Source organism: Haliotis asinina, chromosome 7 (assembly GCF_037392515.1).
Source record: "Haliotis asinina isolate JCU_RB_2024 chromosome 7, JCU_Hal_asi_v2, whole genome shotgun sequence".
NCBI classification, from domain to species: Eukaryota; Metazoa; Mollusca; class Gastropoda; order Lepetellida; family Haliotidae; genus Haliotis; species Haliotis asinina.
In genome coordinates this window covers 28,996,758-29,014,261 of record NC_090286.1, presented here as the reverse complement: position 1 = coordinate 29,014,261, position 17,504 = coordinate 28,996,758, and the positions used below count along the sequence as shown (strand labels likewise).

At 38.4% G+C, this 17,504-nt stretch overlaps 1 protein-coding gene across 6 annotated transcripts in view; it reads left to right on the top strand.

The window, feature by feature from the left end:
* Nucleotides 1–13,989, top strand: part of LOC137291074 (axotactin-like) — a 175,883-nt gene extending 161,894 nt beyond the window's left edge. For 2 of the 6 annotated variants that reach the window (XM_067822353.1, XM_067822354.1), the window contains exons 27-35: nt 3,159–3,303; nt 4,032–4,219; nt 4,683–4,848; nt 5,303–5,527; nt 7,033–7,088; nt 8,156–8,267; nt 9,720–9,829; nt 12,283–12,381; nt 13,478–13,839. In XM_067822353.1, the coding sequence (XP_067678454.1) occupies nt 3,159–3,303; nt 4,032–4,219; nt 4,683–4,848; nt 5,303–5,527; nt 7,033–7,088; nt 8,156–8,267; nt 9,720–9,829; nt 12,283–12,381; nt 13,478–13,741 (1,365 nt within the window). In that variant the 3' untranslated portion in view covers nt 13,742–13,839. Of the gene's footprint in view, nt 1–3,158; nt 3,304–4,031; nt 4,220–4,682; nt 4,849–5,302; nt 5,528–7,032; nt 7,089–8,155; nt 8,268–9,719; nt 9,830–12,282; nt 12,382–13,477 lie in introns of those variants that run through there. The other 4 variants (XM_067822355.1, XM_067822357.1, XM_067822358.1 and 1 more) reach the window with 4 other exon arrangements.
* The last annotated feature ends 3,515 nt before the right edge of the window (nt 13,990–17,504 follow it).

The following is a 17,504-nucleotide window of genomic DNA, read 5'->3' as shown; positions in this document are numbered from 1 at the left end:
TGCACAACATTCTCCTCGCTGCCCTGGTCAGAAATATCTAATTCTGCTATCTGTCACACATATGTCAATTTTCAAAAATACCTTAATTCACAAATAATCTAATCAGCAATCAGGACCGTCAAACTATTTCTATGGACTGGTCAAGGTTAGGTTTAATGAAATGTTTCTCAGGCAAGTAGGAAATTTAGCTCATCGGAATGAAAGTTACAGTTTTGTCGTGTGTTTGCCAACCATCAATTCACACGCATAATCTTAATCATTTTCAGCATCATCACTGAAAAAAGTAAAAACAAAACATGGAAAATCCCTGCAATCATGTTTGAAAGAATGAGTGTATAGGATTTCCAAAATGGCCACCATGGCAGCCATCTTGAGAATAATATCCTGTTATGTGTTTGCATGAGTTATGAAAGACATTCTGAGATATGGTGATTTGTTACTGTGCTATGACCCATTGTTAAGAAATTATTTTATCCTTAACATATTTTTCATTTTGGATACTGTCTCAGATGAGGCATGATCAAAATAGTGGAAAGAGCAGAATTTTTAGTTCTTAGTCATGAAATAATATGAAGATTTTTTCAACACCTACTCAGTATGTAGGCAAATATACCAAATATATCCAATCACCAGGTTCATGTATTTTGTTTTAATGTATTTTAACAATTCATTCAAGAATATCAAGGCTGTTTTGTACCATTATCATAAAGAATGGTGAAGCAGTTTTTAATTGATAGACCTGTGAAGGTACCAGGGTAGAATATGCCTTCAGCAAACCATGCTTGCCATAAAAGGCGACTGTGCTTGTCGTAAGAGGCAACTAACGGGATCAGGTGGTAAGGTTTGCTGGTTGGTTGACACATGTCATCGGTTCCCAATTGCGCAGATCTATGCTCATGCTGTTGATCACTGGATTGTCTGGTCCAGACTCGATTATTTACAGACCGCCGCCATATAGCTGGAATATTGCTGAGTGTGGCGTAAAACTAAACTCATTCACTTGCTCACTTTAATTGATAATTCCTGCAGCCTGAGAAACATATTTTTTGTTTCATTACTAGTAGTTAAACACGAGTAAGGGACATTATGAAAGCATACATACTATTCCTTTCCTTGTTTCAACATTTTAGCTTCAGGTGAAAATCATGCCTGTGTCCAATTAAATCCTACTCCATACCTTAAAAGTGTTAAAATAATCTTTTGATGAATGTTAAAAAATGTAGCTGAACTGATCTTCTTAAAACCTGTTACATTGCAAAGAAATGAGTGATGTAGATTAAGATATTCATGAATGAATACCATCATAAATCTATGCACCCCGAGCCATTCATCATAGTCATCATGTAGACAATAGTTTAGTTCAAGTGCTACAGTCTTATCAAAATTATTAACAATTCTGACAGTGTTCTGTTGCTTTCTATCGGCAAGACCAAATTTCTCTACCTGAAATCTAAATTTAAATTTTTGCAAAATATTTTGCATGATTGTAATAGTTTTTTGTTTGTTTTTTTTTTGTGTGTGTTATTTTGCTTGATATATATTACTGTCAAACACCTGAAGGAGAAGTGTTTCTGTGTTAAGTGAATTCAGTTGTTGCACATTGGTTATAAAGAAAGCATTGGGACACTGCCTGATCTGAGAATAATTATGATAGGTGTTAGTACTTCAGATTGCTGTGCTGTCTTGTAGGAGGTTGATTCTGTTTGGGCAATAGTGCATCTGTGCTGCAGGTCTGATTGGCTGAGTTTCTTTCACTCATCCAGAGTATGAGATGTAGGCATTCAAAGATACTCTCTAGCCTTGAGGATGACACCATGATGATGCTAGTCCCTGTCCTCTATGGTTGTAGCAATAGGCTGGTAATTTGGCACTTACATTAGTGAATGATGTTTGTGATGCCCAATCATACTGGATTGTTCCTACTATCAACTGGCTTCATTTTGTTTTTTTCAAGCTGCTGTAAGGTTTCTGTAATATTGCTGATGGCAGTGTAAAAAACTCTCATATACTCACTAAACATCACTTGTCTCTATGTAGGCTGGAATAGCACAGTGGTTAAGTGCTAGTTCATCATGCAGATGACCTAGGTTCGATTCTCGGTACAATGTGTTAAACCCAGTCTTGGAATCCCCCTACTTGTTATGACTGGATCACTTCTACAGTGGTGCAAACATATACTCACTCACTCTACTAGCTCATTTACTAATCTCATGTTTGGGAACACTTGGGATCCAGTGTTGTAGTGGTGCATTCATTGTAGCTAGACGGTTGGTTAGATGACGTGTGTTTAGATCTGGTGGAGGTTTTTCGTTAGACCAATTTGTTGGCCCTTACAGTCAGTATCTTAGTTCAAGTACCCTGGTAATTTGTGCTCTGAACAAATTAAAAGAGCTGGCTGTGACCACAGTGACTGTAGTAGTCCGTTCACAGTTCACAGTACTGTTCGGTAGCTTTCCAGTCATCTTACGAAATCTGTAATGGACATTAAGCAGATGTGATGATACATGCTGTTGTGCTGAGCTCAACAGTGAACACTGTTATCTTCTTGTCATTTGATGTCACTTAATACTCAAGTGTCTCTCTCCAAATTACAAATTCATTACGACCGTGATTTTCCTATACATTCTCTGTGGTGTGTCAGTCATAATTCTGTGCTAAAGTCTGAAATATACATGCACTTAGGATTGTTTGTGGAAACAGGTAAGCTTCAGAGTCCTTTTTCTCAAGGAACACAATGTTATCAGTGGTGTTTTCAACAAACTTGGGTACATGACAGCGATACCAGGACTGACTGTAACATGGGCAACTGTGTTCTACTGGTGGCTGGTAAAATAGGAAGGTTTTTATTTCAACTTTATTTGTATTCAATGATTTTTTGTTCGTTTGTTTTCATAATTGATTTCTTACAGTTTTTGAAGATGTTGAGAAATATTGTGTGTTTTTGCCAATATATTTATGGCTAACACTAAAAATTAGACATTTTATACTATTTGTACATCAAAGAACACCGAGATGATAAGTTTTATTTTGCTTTTCTTTTAAAATCATTCTTCATTGTTCTGAAAGTTCATTTCAGTAATACATTATCTGAGTGTTTTTAGCATTTTCAGAATAATGAAAATCACAATCAAGATGCTAAATGTGGCTTTTTTTTTCAGATTGATGGGGAGAGAAATGCCAAGTTTGATTTCCCCGACTTAAATTTAGATAAAATCGACAGGATTTTCATAGGAGGAGTAGTTGACACAGAGGACCTGTCATCTGTCAGTAACAGACTCATCAATTTCACTGGCACCATCTCAAGTAAGAGATTCTGCATGACCAAAATCAAAGGTTTCTTAGAGGCACCATTCCAGGCCTCAGGCTTTTGTCTAGCCAGATCTTAGGACTGGCCCTTATTTTGTCTGGTTTAGTGTAGGAGGTTGCCTCATTTGTTAAAGCCTGCCTCCAGTTGTGTCGCAGGCTTTGGACCTCCACATTATTAAACCAGCCCTTACTTTTGCTGTGGGGGCCGTTCCAATTTACATCTATCAGAGGGGCACATAAAGTCTGCAGGCTAGACTACCAGATGTCTGACTGAGTTGTGGTGGTTGAGTGGGCTAGTATTTAGTTTGGTGACCAAATTAATCCCTTTGGTCTGATAGGGATGTTACTTTGGTAGCACCACCTGAATACCTGAAGGTACAAACCTCAATTACTATTGCAGTTCTGCTTCATCCATCATAATATGTTGATATACTCACTTGGATTCGTTGCCATGGTTATTATGCAATGCCTCATGCTTTTCGCAACTCGAAGCCAAGATCTTTGAGTTAGAATCAGTCTGCAGCAACCTACATTTAAAGAGACAGCCAAATGGTTGAGACCCTGTTATTGTACCCAATAGCATGTTTATGATAATATCAATCACTGGTGCAGACAGTATGAATTACAGGCCTCTATCAAATAGCAGTGAAATTGCTGACCATACCATATGTATACACTTATTCATGTTGTCCAGAGATAGCTAACCTCATTGTCCATTGTTGCAGATGTGGTGTTCAGGCCTAGGTTTGATGGGGTTGAGAAGGTGGTTCCTTTGAAGGCAATGCTGGACCCTGAGGACGGTGGTGTTGAGGTACTAGGAGACCCAGTAAAGGAGTGTTCCATGCTGCGTCTCTCCCAGATCTACGTCCCCCCTGTCCCAGCCATCACTAAGCCTACAGTCAAGCCATATGAGGTACTGTTGTAGTTCCAGCCATCAGTAAGGTTACTGTCAAGCCATATGAGGTACTGTTGTAGTTCTAGCCATCACTAAGCCTACAGTCAAGCCATATGAGGCACTGTTGTAGTTCTAGCCATCAGTAAGGTTACTGTCAAGCCATATGAGGCACTGTTGTAGCTCCAGCTATCAGTGAGGTTACAGTCAAGCATATGAGATACTGTTGTAGCCTCAGCCATCAGTATATTGTTACCCTCAAGCCATTTTAGATACTGTTTTAGCCCCAGCCATCAGTAAGGTTACTGTCAAGTCATATGAGGTACTGTTGTAGCCCCAGCCTTCACTAAACCTACAATCGCGCCATATAAGGTACTGTTGTAACCCCGACCATCACTAACCTGCCGTCACTAACAGGTTGTCTCAATGCCCCTGTTGCCTGAGACAGTTTTAAGTGAGACTTATTTTATGTGACATGTTACAGGTCCTCACAATGCCACCTTGGGATGTTGGGAGAGCAAGCATGGAGATCATTGGTCGGCGTCCTGGCGTCACCACGAAGCCGGTGACAACTACAACTACATCTCCACCAATCACCAACCTCACCGCACCGGTCATACAAGGTGGTATGGCGGATGATCTCACTGTTGGTAAGAAGTGTTTTTGGAAGCATTTTTTATCCCAAATTCAGCTGGTTTGAAATTAACTCTCAGGGTAACATAAGGCCCTCTTCTAACCATGCTAAGTGTTTTATACATCTGACAATATGACCAGGCTTGGAACAATCTCTGGCCAGTTTCACAGAGAGATTTTAATACTACCTTTTTAAGAGGTCGGTATTACAATCTCAGATCTACAATTGTAGGAGAATACATTTGTTACACAACCTCAAAATGGGACAAATTTAGAAAGACCCTACAAGTTTCATTTTTGTATTCAGATGCCTCTCCACAGTTTTAAACAGTTTATGGCTTTAACATATTGCAACAACCTGTATATTTTTATGATTAACATCCAACAAAATGAGGGTTGACTATTTGGGAGCAATTATTTTTTTGTAAATATGATGGGAGAAAACATTATTGACCTTGACCCCATTCTCAGCCATTGCAGTGTCCATCATCGCTGCCCTCATCATCATCGCAGTCATCATCGCCTTCCTACTGTGTCGCCAGCGGAAAAGGCAAGAATATGACATCAAGAAGGAGCATGACTTTGAGATGAAACAACCCCTGAACCACAACCACTTCACTCCTAGTCCAGTACCTGCAGACCATCTAGCCAAGCTGGATGAGTTCAGCATGGTGTCAGCCACGCTCGGACCAAGACGTACGTAGCTTCTTTGTTGAAATTTGTACCTCTTTCTCAAAGTTGATAGAATGTTCATACATGTACAGTTAGTGGGAATGGAGTTACCTCCCCTTAAACGTTCATAGCCACCTTCCAAATGGAGGCCAGTGTTGGCAATACATCAGGGCCTGCTGCTACCTGTTTCTGCAAAATCAAGGGCAGCCTATGGTACACAGAGGAGTTTTTATTTGTTAGACTGCTGTTGATATTCCAACACCAAAAGTGCTGAAATACCAGAAGGAGTAATTGTGAGTTATTGTAACATGATGGATCAGGGATGAATGTTAAAAAGGAAGAAAAAAAATAAAACACATTTAAGTTGAAAAATGTTTGACATGAAGGTTTGCATATATTTGAAACTGCCAGCCCAGTGCAGTAGCAGCCAGTGCTAAGTCTCTGGGCCAGCGGTTGTTTCAAACGCTGGTGGGAGCCCCCACCCGAAGAAGAAAAATACTGAAATGCTGGGTTCAGGACCACAGTGTCATCATCATGTAGGCAACTATCACTAGTTGGGGTCAGGAGGGGGATGCAAGGCTGTGCATCACTTTAGATACCTCACATAACCGGACCATTTGCCAAGTCACTTCATCACTGTTTCAAAGTGTTTGGTATGAATCCTTTCCGGGACACCTCCATATAGATAAAAGTGCTGAGGATACCACCAACCACAGATACATCGAGTTCATAGAGGATACACTCCATAAGACAATGTTCTTTCACTCTTCTGACAATCCACATCCATAGACTGTTGTTTAAGGATCAACAATTTGTTTGGGCAGACGAGAACCCATTGATTGTGGGTTTGAATCCTGGTTCATCCTGGTATGTTTCAAGGTTTGTCTGTGCCATACTCATGTTCATTGGTTCTACCAGCATTGTTCACATCCAAGAACTGTATCACTGCGGGAATTTCTCCCACATTTACCTGATACTCCTTCATATAACTTGTTATCCATTAAGCTCTGGGTTGTAATTGGTCTTCAGCAGCTGTGCCATATAGTACCTTGCACGTGTTTGTACCATCTGTTTCTCCACAAGCTATTGTAGTAAATTTGTTTGAATGTTTTTTTTGAAGTTGGTGCTACATGACATAACTTTATGGATGATGAACTTCTGACACTATCCGGTATAGCTTATTGCACTTGATCAGCCGTAAGACCTGTGCATATGCTTGAAAATAGGATACTGAAAATACAGAAGTTTATCATCCTTAAAGTTTCATCTGTACACAATAGCGAATGGTCTGAATTGTAAAAGGCAGCTAACAGGATTGGATGGTCAGATTCTCTGACTGGTACTGACACCTGTCATCATATCCCAGTCATAGATCGATGCTCATGGTGTTGATCACTAGAATCCCTGATCAAGTATTTGCAGACTGTTGCCATTTAGTTGGAATATTGCTGAGTGTGGCGTTTAACAAGAAACCAACCAATTATACAACTTGAGTAAATCCTGACTGACACACTCTTCTCTCATTCCAGCTGTTAAACGTGTCCCACCACCAGAAGTTCCTAACCGGTTCAGTCAGGGCAGTTTTGTAAGTATGGCAGTGCATCATGTTCCATTTGAGTAACGTCTGTTGGTTTCCAAGGTTCAACTAACTGTTTCCCTGTTCTGGGAGAAGCTTATGGTTCAGTTTGTACCTAATATTCCTAACTGTTGGCATGTTGCTTGGAGGTGATTCTGACTTTTGTATGAGTTCCATACCAAGACCTGTTAAAAGCATTTATGTCTTCCTCTGTGAACTGATTCAGTCTGATATCCTTTGACTTACTTGTTTGTGATGAACAAATATCCGTTCAAACTCAGTGAATGTCTTCTTTACTTGATTACAAATATGTGGGATCCCCTGAATGGTTGAGAGAAGTTCAGGGTTATTAATTAAGCCTGGTACTGCACATTGTAAGTGGATCATAGTATCGTGATCTTCATGTAACAGGTGGAGCATAGTGCCAAACTGCTTGTCCCAAGTGGAACACTATCCTCCTGATCTTCTGGTTGCAAGTGGAGCGATATTGCCAATTTGTATGTCCCAGGTGGAGCGATTGTGCAGATCTGCTTGTCACAAGTAGAACATGATACTCCTGATCTGCTTGTCACAAGTGGAGTGTGATAAAGCTGATCTGCTTGTCACAAGTGGAGTGTGATAAAGTTGATCTGCTTGTCACAAAGGGAGTGTGATAAAGCTGATCTGCTTGTCGCAAGTGAAGCATGATAAAGCTGATCTTGTCACAAGTGGAGCGTGATAATGCTGATCTGCTTGTCACAAGTGGAGCGTGATAATGCTGATCTGCTTGTCACAAGTGGAGCGTGATAATGCTGATCTGCTTGTCACAAGTAGAGCGTGATAATGCTGATCTGCTTGTCACAAGTGGAGTGTTATAATAATGATCTGCTTGTCACAAGTGATTGTGATAATGCTGATCTTGTCACAAGTGGAGTGCAATAATTCTGATCTGCTTGTCACATTTGAGTGCGATAATGCTGATCTGCTTGTCCCAAGTGGAACGATACTACTGATCTGCTTGTTGCTAATTTTCATCTCCAGTGTTCTCCCTCTCCCTTCCTGGCATGTCTTTATGTAATCCCCATCCTCTTTCTCAGCCTCTAATGGACGAGGAATTTCCAAACGTCATCTACAGCCGCAAGAAGAAACGTCCTGCATCGTCCATCTCCGAGGTCTTGGAGGAGATGGAGAGGAGGCAAAAGGCTAAAGGTATACCAGAAGTGTGGTATAGAGGTCTGAATGGCATCACACTGCCTGCATACTGTCAGTCTGTGACACATGAATGAAGTTGTCTCCCAACAGGGTAGACCTTTCATGAATGTTGTCAATATTTCACTTTGTATGATTGTATGATTGTTTTAGAATATTAGATTTGAGCATCTTTTTCACTGATTGTTCTTCACAGATACAGGTTTAAATGAATGTATCTCCTCTATAGTCAGAATGTCTTCATAACGAAATACTGTTCATACCAGCATTAAACTCAACTCACTCACTCACTTACTCATTCTACAGTCCTTCACCTAAGCCTGTAACCATAGTAACCTTTCACAGCTTCATGATTTTGAACCTAATTGACTTGTTTTGAGTTTACACACATTCTTTGTCATGATGCATTATGGGAAACAATCTTGTTCACAACTCATTCCTAACTCATAACCAACAAAAGCATGCTTGAATTTTTCTGAGATACTGCTGCCATGCTTGTTATAGGATGGTATATGTCAAGGTCACTCATGAGTTGAATGATTTGTCTTGCACAGAGAGTATCGAAGAACACCACTGCTGGCAATGCGTTGCGACTCACCCACTGACTGTATCACTTATGGTGTGAAAGTTAACCAGTTTATGTCTAAGGTGCTGATGTACAGAGTTATGTCCCTTTGGCATGTTGGCATGCAAAGAAAATATCACAATGGATTTGAATTCCAGAATCGTTGTGATTCACCAAAGTGGTAAACTTCTAGGATATATGTCACCTCAGGTTTCCTCTCATATCTAGTCAACCCGCCATGACTATAGTAACATTAAACTTAACTCATCGGGGTAATTCCTCCATTGTTGTGGTGTAAAATACATCAGGGTTATATGACCAGTTTTGGCTTGAAAAATGTGGTCCATACAGCTGTATGTGTATTCTGTTGTTACAATTAGACTTAAAATATTTAATAGTCACTTGAGTATGGTTTGGATTTTTGTTTGGTACATTTGATTTTGCTGACCCTTGGTCTCTAGGTCAAAGTAGTACCAAAATCCCTCTTCCCAAAGTCATCTTTGGTACATTCTATCTACCTTTTGATACTTGACAATATTTACAGATGCAATATAATGTGCCATGTTCCCTTATTGTGGGTTCAGGTCACAGGTTTCTCCTGATCATTAGCATGCATTTCTTCTACTTGTGAACTACAGCAAACAAAATCATGTCCACTCGCACACTGAAATATCTTTCAGTGGAAAAAATGAAATACTTTAAAACCCAACTGACCTAGAAACGCTGATGAGACATTCAGACATGCAATAAAATATCTGCACCAAATTGTTCTCCATTATTTGCACCAGTCATGGACCCAGTGTGGACAAGAGTGCGTAAAAAAGCTCCTTGACATTCTATCCTGACTGTTGGCTCTATCCTAATCATTGCTTTCTTGATATTTCTAGAGCAGGGATTGGATCCAGACGCAGAATCCCCGGTCAAATTGGAAAACCGTAACCATGGCGAAGGGGAACTAGACTGGGACCCCACAGCTGATACCACCCCTCTGACCTGCGTAAGTATCTCTCCCCATTCAGGTAATGTTAAGGTTGTTTCTCTGCTTTTTCGCATCGTAGTGATAGTTGAGACACTTGTAGATGTCTGTTCTGATCTTCTCAAAACAGCCAGGTTCTGTGTCTGAAGCTTGACAAAACATCACTCTTAAACAGAAAATTGTGGGTTTAGAATGTGTTCTTGGTGACTTGTCTTGAAAACTTTTCTGAATTTTCTTTCCAGTTATTTACCTAACAATACTAATTTACTACATTGAAATTATAAACAAAAATTAAACCATCACCGTTGAAAAACACCTTCCTGGTCACCTTAATATTTCATCTGATCACAGATCGGTGAGTGACCTTGACACTAGATGACAGACACTCATCTTTGATCATCCATGTCTTTGTCTCTTTGACCACTCTTCAGTTTGGACTTGTAAACTTTCTAACCTTAATCCCATGTATCCACTGTCTGGCTCGATTACTAACATCTCACTTGTCATTATTCACCATCTCAATATGAACACACCTCAGGATACTTTTGAAGTTCATACCAATGAGATACTGAATGCCTTTTAAAGTCAGATGTAATTCCTTATTGTACAACAGTAGTTTGTGAACCAGTGCAGTGTTACTGTTGTAAGATTGGCCTTAGAATGTCTAGTTTTGAATAATTCTTAAGCTTTTGTCATAATGTTCGATGCTTCCGTGATTTAGCCGTTTCTGCATGTTTACATCTTCGCTGTCTGAGCTATTTGGTTAAATGGAATAAAATATTTCTCTTGCTTCAGTGATATTGCGGAAACTATGTTCACAATCCTGATTTTGCTGCTTAAGATTGTGTTGAATTGTAATTTTTACAATATTATTCATCATTTGATGCAACCACTTCATATATTGCATATTGGAGCTTAAACTGTCATATTTCATTGTGTATGGCATTACCTCACTGCTTCCTTCATATGCAATTACCTACAGATGTTGGACATAAGTAATCTTGAATAATATGTTCCAGAAATAGATTCACTATGATAATGATTTTCGCTTCATCTGTCAAACAGAATTCACTGTTTGTAAGACTGTTATGAGATAAGAAGCATATATGAGATCATGAATATCAGCAAGCCAGATAAACATTTCATAGCATCTACCATGCAAGTTAGCGAGTTCTTATGGTGGACCACAAAATGGCTCAGCATCTTCATATACACAGAGGGGGGGCGGTGGGGTAGCCTAGTGGTTAAAGCGTTCTATCGTCACGCCGAAGACCCGGGTTCGATTCCCCACATGGGTACAATGTGTGAGGCCCATTTTCTGGTGTCCCCCGCCGTGATATTGCTGGAATATTGCTAAAAGAGGCGTAAAACCAAACTCACTCACTCACTCATATACACAGAATAAAAAGTTAATCGCCAGCCTATTTCAAAGTAGATGTTATGTTATGGAAATGCTAGGCTAAAAAAATTCTGAAGATCAGTCCATATTTAGAGAAGGTTAATCTAGTAGCCGGTTTAGGGGTATCGTAATCGTTCGTATTTACAGTCAAAGGAAATATTGTTAAAGACATGATGGTACTGCTTTATAAAGCAAAATGACTATTTCTATCCTGCTTATGCAACATCATTAAACTTAGGTTTCACCTGTCAGAAGTGACAATCAAGTGACCATTTCACGGTCATTTCTAATTTTCACTTTTCTAAAGAAGGGAACTTGTTTGAGGAAAACAAAGTACCTGTTTTCCAAACATCCTGTTTAAGGAAAAGATAATTTCAATAATGGTTTTGTTTTTAAGCAAAGAAGTACTAAACTTATTTATAATAGCTGTTTGTTGTTTACATTTTTTTTTTATTCATTTATTTATTTATTTTTTTTTTAAGGATTTCCTGTTATACAACCTCTATTGGCAAAATATACTGGGTGGCGCTTAACCTTTTATTCTAAGTATATAGTGTATTTCAAAATGTACAGTTGAATAAACTCAAAATTGGTGTTGTTACAATTATGAAAGCATTTAGGCTTATATCCTATAGATATATCCTGTATATGTATAGATAAATGACAATAGATATTTTATAGATGAAAGAATACTTTGTCCAATCTCTGTGGTTTGTTATGGTTTAATGGATTGAGGATTAAACTGTTATCTGCCATCAGTGCTCAGATCAACTTAAAATACTGAACCATGTTGAAAACATATTTTTTAAAGTTATGAAAAATGAACAATTTAACATGTTGACATTACAAAGAAATAGCTTTCAGTGTTAAAGTTTATTTTACCTCACAGTTTTGATGTATTTCGAATTTGGAGAAAAAATGTTTTGAGTATCTGCATTGATGGTTACAGGTTACTATGGTTACAGGGCACGTGCATCACAGTTTGTGCTGGCTACCTCTGTCACTGCAGTATCTTGCATGTCTTGACAATTGTGCATGTGTTAATCTATGTTCTGTTAACTTTGTTTCCTTATAGGGAGATATTACGTTTTTCAACTCCCCCCTTTTGTTGAGCATTCCTGATGAAAATGAGGAGCTGCAGGAAAGTAGTACTTCCCCCAGTAGTTGTGCAGAGGTTTGTATGAAAATAATCCATAACAGAAGCGTGTTTTGTCCAATTAAACATTTTCACCATTGGAAACAGACACCATTATGTTCTCAATAAGGGGAGACGACTCTTCAAAGGGAAGACCACTTTCTTTTGTGAAGATTTTATTTGCTATTATTTTGTTTCAGGTGAACATTTTAATGTATGTTTATTATTTATTCCTTGTAATTTACAATTATTCCCAAATAGCCAATATGATATCCCATCCTTCCAAGTACAGTTGAATTCTCATCTTCATCCAAATATTGGACATTTTGTTTTATAAATTCAGCATTACACAAAAAGATGGAGAAATATAAGAGAAAAAGCACATTTTCTGAGAGCTTCTTTTTGAAACTCTGTGGTTAACTTGAAATAGGGAATGAATAAATAAATTTACATCATTAATTGTTAATTCTAGCAATGATTTGAATCCTGCTGTACTAACAACAAACATCTCTCGGTCCCCCAGTATATAATCCCATATGTTAAACCAGCTCTCTATCTAGAAACTGAATCACCTAGATTTGCACTTCCTGTCTTGTCAACTGTGAGGTTGTTTTGGTGAGCGTTGTTTTATGCCGCAGTCAGCAGTATTACAGCTACTCTGTGAGAAAGAAACATCTCCACATTGTCTCCACTGCTTCAGGTGTCACATTCACAAGTGTAGATAGATAGGTTTATTGATTGGCAGTATTGTATGTGGATGTAATCCTTGCCAAGCTGTATGGTCCAAACTTGTCTTTGCATATTGTTTCTCGCCTTTGCATGTTTCATTGACTGCACAATCCGTAATAAAGAGACTTTGACGTATCTTAATTTATTTCCTTTTGCATTTTATCCATATTTAGAGTAAGGAATAATTTAAACAGGGTCATGAATTCATATCATTATATTGTATATATAATTTTGTTTAATTTGTTTCATGTATGATACCATTTCTAAAATAAAGATTAATTCAGAAAAAGCTGATATAAAACTGATCAAAATATGAAGTGGTGGTTGTGAAAAGTGGGTAACAAGTACAGATTTATGGGTGAAAATAGAGTCACACGCAACTAATCCTATAATTTGGTTTCTATAGAAACAAGATGAAGATGATGAGGATGGTGAAAAGTCCCCTGACGATTCAACACATCAGACCAGTACAGAATATAATGGCGACAGTGGTTATGAAGCTGAATCTCGACCAGAAAATACAGAAGAGGATGCCACACCTGACTCAACTGTAGACATCCATACCCCACCTAAGATGTATATGTATGACTTGACCAATCTGGACTTACAGGACTCTCCTAGTCTCAATGATCCTAGTCGACGACTTCTCACAGCAGAGATTGAGACATGATGTCTTTTCATGTCTTTCATTCTCACAAATCAAACACCAGTGTCTTGTGTGATTATCTTATGTAGAAACTGGCGTAAGATCAAGACGATTTCATTTCAGGCTTATACAGATGGAAACAGAAGCATCCGAGGGACCTTTGATTGAACACTTTATTAGGACAATATATTGACAGGGCTTTTGTTCTCAGCGATCAGTGTTTGAAGATGTATTTGTTACATATTGGTGAGAATAAAATATCAGTTTAGGTATGTAAGTCCTTGATATAGGACAGTCATCATGAATCATAAATCTCGCACAGAACAAGACGTGAAGATGTGTGATGTCGTAAACTTGGGAGGCTAAAACTGAGACACCTGTGAACTCTCTAATCATTCCATTCTCAGTGGGTCAGTTTTCGCTTTAACATCGGTTATATCGAGGACAGATAAGATACGATCTTAGATGAGGTTTGTGAGAAACAAAATATCAACATGACGGAGAATATTGCTTCTTCTCAATTCAGGATGCATACTGTCTGATGTGCAGGAAGTCATGGAATAGACTATCAATGAGTTTGACAATCTGCAGGGCTGGAGAGACCTTGTTAAACTTTCAGTTAAATTGACTTCACAACAAGAAGATCTGTATTTGTTCACATCAAACAGCTTTTGGAGGAAGTCTTTTATAGTGTGGTGCCAAAGAAGGTTTGAAATTTTTGGTATTTCCCCTGAAAACAGGATGTGAGACATAAGGGGTTAAAGTGATGTTTTGATACGTCAAGAGTTAATGAATGTACTGTGTTAGTACGTCAAATGTTCATGTTTTGTATTAGTACATAATGATGAATGTGTGATGATTGAGACGGTTGAGCTAGGTAATAGGAATCATAATGCATGTCTCATGTGCTAATCCATCTACCAGGTACAAAGGGAGGTAACTGATCTGGTTTTCAAAAAAGGCGGCCAGCAACATGATAAAGCCTCGGCATCAGTGGAACAGGAAGTGACTGAATTCATTCTTCAGATGCATTCTAATAAAGGACACCTAAGTAAAGAATAATATTGATAAATCCTTCACATGGGATGAACCATTATTATCTGAAGGTGAATCGGATTTGCTGAAGTATGATTTCAGAATATGAAATTTTGGTTTGATAATATTACAGCTTGGAGGTCATTCCGGGAGATGTCAAGAAGGAATGAGGACCTCTGAAAATTGTTAAATTGTACTGTGAATAAAATGATGGTTATAAGCCAGGAAAATAATTTTGATAGAAGTAGTCATTTGTAAATGTAGGACAGTATTTACAGGATAGTGTTAGATGTGTATACAGCTGTGAATGTGTATGAACAACAATATTTATGACTTTACCTGTGGAAGATGAACGGCATCAAGCTTCACACGTGGAGACCATTATGTACCCAGACAAGGACGTGAGTGGCCAGTGTGGACCGACGCAAGTGGCTCCAAGATGGCTGCCCGAGCAATACTAGATATGTCATGTCTGCCATCTTTGTTTCAGTGTGTGTCAATGAGATTGACTGTTTTTCAGCTTACTTGCCAGTTACTCAGTCTCTTGTTACCTCAATATTTTCATGAGTTTTCGTGGATCAGTTTTTTCTTTGAAGTGTTATTGTCATGGCGTTCATTGTTAACATGTTATACCTGTGCATGATGTGTTAATGGTTTTATGGTATTCCGTTCTGTGTCATTTATCTGTCAACATTGATCATGTTTTCATACAGTCCATACAAAACCGTATTAGTTCTCCAATCCATTGCGATATTCGGGTTGTATTTGATAGTCTTGCCTTCGTAGTGCATATTTTTCTGCTGGTATATGTACGTCAGATTTGGGTTTTCTGAAGATAAGATTTGGAGTAACTAAGAGTTGGAAGAATTTTCAGATTTCTAGTTGGTTATAAGATTCCCTGGAGCATACACTGAGGCCACTGGACATTACTGTTTTGCCATCCTCTTTGGCTGAGGTTAAGATTTTGTGAAAGGAGAGGGGAGATAATACTCTGTTCAGAAACATATTGACGGTATCTTGGCAATAGAAGAGTCATCTTGTGTCATCAATATATAGTTGTTGGAAAAATGTTGGTAATTATCAGATTTACTTTTTTTGGTCATTTGACACAGGGCTTTATTTGTTCTTACCGCTTCATTGCTGTGATCGTATCTAAACTGATTTGGGTCAAGTTTTCACCGCCGTACCAGTAACTTGTTTTTGATGGAGGCCCCCAAATGTTATTTCATAATAAACTTTTAACATTTTGTGCTCTTGAAGACATTTGGAAAGAATACATGACATGTGTCATGGACAATAGCTTCTTTTTATTCATTACATGATGTTTCAGGGCTGATTCATTACGTGAATCATTCACCTGTTGAAGGAACAAGAATTAGCTCTGAAATGTGTAAAGGATTAAATAGAAGTTGTTATCCATAAAAGGTGTCATGAATTCATGTTTGATAAACTTCAAAATGCCAATGAAAACCTATTTATATTATTTATTTAGCAAGGTGACTGATGAATAATTAATTTGATGACACCAAGGTGCCTTTTTCTTTCCCCAAATGATGACCACTGTTGTAAGCTCTGTAAGGACAGTAAACAAATTTAACATTTTTTTCTGTTTTGCCCTTCATGATGTGTGTAGAGGCCAAGTTAACATTAGTGCACTCCAATTCTGACTGGTTGTGGCTTTGCTCATTGTGACTAACTATTAATCAGTGTTGTGATAAGTGACGGAACATTCCATTGTTAATCTCAGATCAGCGTCATCAGTGATCACTCTGTTACACCAAACTACACCCATTAAGCCTTGTCACCTTAGGGCTCAACACCTACATAAGCCTTAACACATTTACACTGCTCAACAGAAGTTAATGGCCATCCATTTGTTCACATTTTGAGAACGATACGGTTCACAAATACATATACTACAAAGCTGTCTTGGGCTGACAACTGAATTGTAGTGATAACAAAGATTTGGGTGTCCTTAACTTATTTTGAGTAGTGTATGTTGAGCATTCTCACTGGTATTGGTGGTCATGAAGGGGTTTCTTTTCTTGACCATCACGTCTGTGGGAATGTTGCTGTGTCATCTTATCCTGCCTTGCAATATTTGACTAAAGGGTAAAATGTGCACACTATGTTGTCATGTTCGGGTTCAAGGGTTTGGGCCTTGTAAGTTCTGTAGTGAGGAGTAAGAGGCAAGTCTTTGTAATTTATTTCTTTTAATCATAACTGGCTTGATTGGATAGTTGCTTTTTGGACAAATATAAAACTGGACATGGTTGAAAAATGGTAAAAGTTTTACTGATTATCAGTAAAATGGTTGAATAAAATATCAATTCCCAAATTGTCAATGTTGGGATCTGTTAGTGATGTTGAGGGCAGTTGGGTAGCTAAGTGGTGAAAGTGTTCGCTCATCCTGTTGAAGGCTTGGGATTGATTCGCGAAATAGGTACAATATGTGAAGCCCATTTCTGGTGTCTTCCATGACATTGCTGGAATATTTCTAAAGGGGGCTTGTTTTAAACTTGTTCCAAGATTTAACACTGTCCATTGTTGAAATGTATAAAGGCAAAATAGGAAACCTGGACCGTATTGCATCACAAAATAATGAGTTTGAGTTTGTTACACAGGCGAAGAGGCATATCTTTCTTCTTCCCACAAAAGCAGACACTGTCATATAACCAGAATATTGATAAAAGCAGTATTAAAGGCCTGACTGTCCCGCTCACCATGAGCCATAGCATTTTCTCGTCCACCT